This window comes from Camponotus floridanus, unplaced genomic scaffold, assembly GCF_003227725.1.
Source record: "Camponotus floridanus strain SB8 unplaced genomic scaffold, Cflo_v7.5 scaffold203, whole genome shotgun sequence".
Classification (NCBI taxonomy): Eukaryota; Metazoa; Arthropoda; class Insecta; order Hymenoptera; family Formicidae; genus Camponotus; species Camponotus floridanus.
Window position 1 is genome coordinate 9,207 of NW_020229330.1, and position 6,180 is coordinate 15,386.

Genomic DNA, 6,180 nt, shown 5'->3' on the forward strand with positions numbered 1-6,180 from the left:
CTTTTATTTGTATCTAGACTAAGAGTGAATAAACTTTAAGACCATAAAGCTTCGAACACCTTTGCTTTGCTTCCTACCGCGATCTCGCACATTTTTTGGTCCTTCGAGCCGGAGCTTCTCTTCCGGGTGTGCCGTGCTTGTGCAGTGCGTGATCCGGTCTTCACGTGCGCTTCCTCTGTGCTTCGGAGTTTACCGCCTGAAAGGGAAGCAAGTGACTATGAGTGTCGAGATAGTGAAATTAGCGGACGCTCAAATAAATCTTTTCGGAAAGATCGCTCGCACTGGCGAGAATCTCCGTAAAATGGGGACTGCAAAAACCACTCAAGGGGTCGTCGAGGCTTGCCTGCAGGGTCTGGAAAAAAAGTGGAGCAAGTTCGATCAACAGGACGATGAGCTCTTTCCTCACCGAGACGTGCTTCTAGACCATGAGTATTACAAGCAGGACTTACCTTTTCTGGCCGAGGAAGCCTACCTGCAGCAAAAGGGCGCTCTCCTGGAACTCCTCCAGGGATATAACAAAAGGGAAGCGAGAGCAGCGGCGGGAGTCGACTCCTTGCCATCCCACCCCCCTCGCACTACGCTGCCGCGGATCCAGTTGCCGCATTTCTCAGGGAAGTACGAAGACTGGCCAGCCTTCAGGGATCTCTTCAACTCCATTATTGAAAGGGATGCCTCTATAACGCAAGTAGAAAAATTGCATTATTTGAAAACCTGTTTGAAGGGCGAAGCCGAATTATTGATCCGCGATCTATCTACGACGTCCGAGAATTTTACTAGAGCCTGGGAAACGCTAAGCGCGTACTATGAAAATAAGAGACTCCTAGTGCGTGCCTATTTCTCGAATTTCTTCGCGCTTCAAAAGATAAAAACCGAATCGGCAGAGGAATTACGCAAGATATTCCACGGAGTAAAGTCGGTAGTCAGCTCGCTCGAGAGCATAAATCGGCCGATCTCAAGCTGCGAAGATTTGTTCGTTTACCTCGCGGTCGAGTTGCTCGACACCCGCTCCCGTCGGGAGTGGGAAAACTCCATTAGTGACTCGGTAGAACCTCCCTCATACAAGGTTCTCGAACAATTTCTCGAGCGACGGTTGCACACTCTTGAGTCGATGTCGCCGGTTAATAAGGCTGATCGTACGCCCTCAAAGTCAGAGCCGAAGACGACGCGGAGCCATCACGCGCGAAAGCAGGAGGCGAAGCCGGAGGTACTACGCGGACGCTGTTCTCTATGTCAGAAAGACCATTTTGTCATGTTATGCGACTCCTACAGGAAGAAAACCGCATCCGATCGCAAGCAGCACATTGAGAACCATAACTTGTGCACCAACTGTCTCGGGCGCCACAAGGTGGAAGATTGTTGCTCAAAGAAAAACTGCACCGCGTGTGGAAATCGGCACCATACTTCCTTGCACGACGCGTTCCGGGAAAGCGATTCCGCTACAAGCACGAACGTAGCCCTGCGAAAAACCGGAACTCTCTCCTCCGTCCTTCTGGCAACCGCGCGCGTTCGCGTAGCCGACCGATACGGTAATTGGCACCCCGCTCGTGCCCTACTCGACCAAGGCTCCGAATCGTCTATTATTTCTCATCGGCTTGTGGGAAAGTTAAATCTACCTCGCTCTCCGGTAAGGGTCGCAGTGTACGGAGTCGGCGGCCAGAAGACAAGCACATCGCGGAGTCGAGTCACGCTCACCATGGCTCCTCGGAGTGAGCGTCCTACGATCCAACTAACCGCTCTGGTTCTTCCGCGCCAACTCACTGCCTACTCCGGCGCAAGCACGCTCGGCTCCAGGACTTGGCCGCACCTCCAAGGAGTACTACTCGCCGATCCTGACTACAGTGCTGAGGATCCAGTAGATCTCATCCTAGGCGCCGACGTTTATGGCGAAATCCTCTTGCCTGGCCTACGGAAGGGTACTCGTCACGAACCTGTAGTGCAAAACACAAAATTAGGATGGATACTCTCCGGCGCTGCCGAAAGCGGACCTTCCCCCGCAACAATGCGCTCTCACCAATGCCAAGTGGATGACGACCTCTCCGCGATGGTGCGACGCCTGTGGGAACAGGAGGAGCTTCCATCCGCTACATCTGCTCTCTCCAAGGCTGAGGTCGAGTGCGAGGACCACTACGTCCGCACTCACTTTCGGAAGCCCGACGGTCGGTATGTTGTGCGGCTGCCTCTAACAACATCAATGCCCGATCTCTCCGGAACTCGTCGCATAGCTCTTCGCGCTCTGAAACGAATAGAAAGTCGCTTCATTAAGGATCCCGCCTTCTACTCTCTTTATCGAGAATTCATGCAGCAGTACATGGAGCTCGACCACATGCTGCCGGCACAAACTCCAGCGAACGGCACGACAGTCTGCTATTTACCTCATCACGGGGTCCTGCGGGAATCTAGCGTCACGACCAAGCTCCGCGTAGTCTTTAATGGCTCAGCGATCGTGACAACGGGCTCATCTCTCAATCAACATCTTCACTGCGGACCCAACCTGCTGCCGACTTTAGCTGACGTGCTCCTTCGATGGCGTCGCCATCGCTACGTCCTCGCCACGGACGTTGAAAAGATGTACCGGCAGATCGAAGTCCATCAACAAGACAGAGATCTGCAAAGAATACTGTGGCGATCAAGCCCTAAGGAAAACATCCAGGAGTACCAATTAAAAACGGTAACTTACGGCCTCTCCTGCGCACCATTTCTGGCGATCCGCACGCTGCACCAGCTTGCCCACGATGAGAAGTCGAGCTACCCGCTCGGCGCCACTGCCCTTCTCAAGGATATTTATATGGACGACGTCCTCACAGGCACGTCTACGATCAAAGAAGCCAAGGAACTTCTCCGACAGCTGACCGGAATCTGCAGGGCGGGCGGTTTCCCGCTTAAAAAATGGTCCGCCAACGATGCCGCTCTACTCAGCGATGTACCCTGCGAGGACCGGCTGCTACGTGAACCGCGGTGGTGGCAACCCGGGGAAAGTCACTCGACTCTGGGCTTGCTTTGGCACCCTCACGAGGACTCCTTTGCCTTTTCAGCAGCGTTTACTCAGCCGGACGTCCTCTCAAAACGCACCGTCCTCTCCTTGACAGCCAGATTGTTTGACCCGTTGGGATGGCTCTCCCCCGTGACGGTACGGGCAAAAATCTGGATCCAAGCCGCCTGGTTGCGAGGCGTCGAGTGGGATGACCCCTTACCCGAGGATGACGCCCATCAATGGAGAGGCTGGCAGTCGGAGCTCCCACACCTAGGAGACATCCGGATTCCTCGCTGGTTAAAGTCTGAGCCGACTGACAGTAATCCGGAAATTCATGGCTTTGCCGACGCTTCGGAGAAGGCTTTCGCCGCCGTAGTATACCTGCTAACACGAGACAAAAACAATCAAGTCCAGGTATCTCTTCTCTCAGCTAAAACTAAAGTCGCTCCTCTTAAGCAGGTTAGCTTACCTCGGTTGGAGTTGTGCGCCGCTACTCTGCTGACACGGCTCGTCGCGCACATCCGACTTGCTCTGGACGCCTTGGCCACTCCGACACATTTGTGGACCGACTCAACCGTCGTCTTAGGATGGATCCGAGGCCACCCAGCATCCTGGAAGACCTACGTGGCTAACAGGGTCAGCGAGATCCAGACCACGTTACCCGACGTCGCATGGCATCACACTCCTGGAGTAGACAACCCAGCCGACTGTGCTTCCCGAGGCCTGTCTCCCTCGGAGCTGAAAGGCCATCCACTTTGGTGGAACGGCCCCCGCTGGTTGCAAGGAGATCCGGAACAATGGCCGCTCGGCCCTGTCAGCACCCGCGGCGTCGACCTGCCTGAGCGGCGTCTCGGCGTACATCAAACTACTGCGGCCGATGATTCGATCGATGAACCGGAGCTTCTGACGCAATACTCCGAGCTCCACCACCTAGTGAGGATCACAGCCTGGTGCCGCCGTTGGTTACGCCTTAGGAAGACCAAGGGCATTGAGCCGGGAGGCAGTCGCAACCTCCCAGCGCCCGTACTGCTACCTTCCGAACTGGATGAGGCGTTGGCTGGCTGGATTCGGGTGGTCCAAGCGATCAACTTTAAGAAGGAGTTAAAGTTCGTGCACAGAGCCGTTCCACTTCCGAAAAAAAGCACGCTAGCCAAGCTAGGACCTTTTCTAGACAGCAAGGGTATTCTTCGCGTCGGCGGACGGCTGAGCAATGCGGCGATGACACGCGAGGCGAAGCACCCGACCTTACTACCAAGCGCCTCCCATCTGACGCAGCTGCTGATCAAGGCCACCCACCTGCGGACACTGCATGGAGGAGTGCAGCTTACCCTGGCCGCCCTGCGCCAGGAGTACTGGGTGTTACGCGGGAGAGCTTTAGTGAAGAGCTTTATTCATCGCTGTCTGCCGTGCGTGCGATGGCGGGCGGCTACCCCTCAACCACCAATGGGTAACTTGCCTGCTCCCAGAGTCATACCATCACGGCCGTTTCTGCACACTGGCGTAGACTACGCTGGACCTGTCTGGTTACGCACCTCCAAGGGCCGAGGTCATCGTGCGTATAAGTCCTTCCTAGTAATCTTTGTCTGTCTTAGTTGCCGCGCGGTCCACCTTGACGTCGCTTCCGACTATACCTCCGATGCCTTCTTGGGCGCTTTACGTCGGTTCATCAGCCGTCGCGGCCTATGTAAAGTCCTCTACAGTGACCGCGGAACGAACTTTGTAGGCGCCGATAATGAACTTCGAGCGCTTTTTTCCGCCAACAGCAAAGAAGGACGACAAATCCGCACTCGCCTAGCAGATGAAAGAATCGAGTGGTGCTTTAATCCGCCAGCCGCTCCTCACTTCGGCGGTCTCTGGGAGGCGGCCGTCAAATCGGTGAAGCATCACCTTCGCCGTGTGATCGGAGACGCCAAATTAACCTACGAGGAGATGGCCACACTTCTAGCACAGATTGAATCCTGCCTAAACTCTCGCCCACTTCAAGCCATGTCGGACGACCCAGAGGACCTAGAGGCGCTGACCCCTGGCCATTTCCTCGTAGGCACGGCGCTCAACGCCATCCCGACTTCACCACTGACGGAAGGGCCTAAGTCGCTACTCACCAGGTGGAAGCTGCTTGGTCAAATGCGAGACAGCTTCTGGACCCGATGGTCACGAGAATATCTCCACTCTCTAACACATCGACCGAAGTGGTACAAGGCCGACGAGGAAGTCCGCATCGGCCGCCTTTGTCTGCTCCGTTGCGAAGTCTCACCTCCCAACAAATGGCCCCTAGCCAGAATCGAAAGCGTCTACCCCGGGGGAGACGGACACACTCGAGTCGTCCGCGTTCGCACTTCCACCGGAAACCTAACGCGACCTGTAACAAAATTAGTGCTCCTCCCTGTCAGCTCCGGCGCCAGAGAAGACGGCGAATCATAAAAAAAAAAAATTTTTTTTTTTTCGATTAATCAGTCCTCTACGACAACTAAACTTAGCGTACCTACCGTTGTATACCTAGTACTACCAGGAAACATAATCACGCTTTACCCACTCGCGCACCACATGGTACCTTAACTTCGCCGACATCAATCTGAAAGAGTCTTCTTGATCGTATAGGTCCCCATACGAGGCGGGCGGAATGTTCAAAATTGAACGGATCTGCCAAAAAATGGGCACAGCATTTCGCGATCGCAATCGTAATAGCCGCGCTTCACACGCCAAGCGGCAGCGACCCGCGCGCGCGCGGCGCTTAAAAATCTCCACGAATCTGAGCGCGACACTGTGCTTCAAATTATTAACGCCTTTTCTGTCAACGGTCGCCCGAAAAGAGTGACAAATAGCAACAACGGGAAAATAAACGGATTTTGACTTTGGGAAGGGTAAACAAATAAAACAGACCAGAATATTCGAGGTCTAGAAAATTCGAGCAACTTCTCGTATTATGTTGCTATATAAACCTCTTCGCACGACCGTCATAGTCGACTTGATTTTGTATCTCGAAGCCGTAGTGTGTTACTCCGCTCAAAGATTATTAACAAAAGCCAGAAGTTCTCGCTGCCTTCTGGAGTCCGTCGCTCGCGGCCCGGTCTTATTTCTTCGCTTTCCTCGAGAAAATAGTAGCGTTTGCTCCTCGCTCTATCACCGCAGAACGTTAAGAAATATATAATTTAGAAATAGTGAGTTTTGTTTGATTTTCTTTTATTTGTATCTAGACTAAGAGTGAATAA

General features: G+C 53.8%; 1 protein-coding gene across 1 annotated transcript; it reads left to right on the forward strand.

The window, feature by feature from the left end:
- The first annotated feature begins 217 nt into the window (after positions 1-217).
- LOC112637806 lies at positions 218-5,392 on the forward strand. Its single transcript, XM_025408361.1, has one exon. It carries the CDS (start codon positions 218-220, stop codon positions 5,390-5,392), a length of 5,175 nt encoding a protein of 1,724 aa, XP_025264146.1.
- Positions 5,393-6,180: the final 788 nt, after the last annotated feature.

What these genes read in the sequence shown, in the direction of transcription:
- LOC112637806 (XM_025408361.1), top strand. Translation starts at nt 218, where the DNA reads ATGAGTGTCGAGATAGTGAAATTAGCGGACGCTCAAATAAATCTTTTC.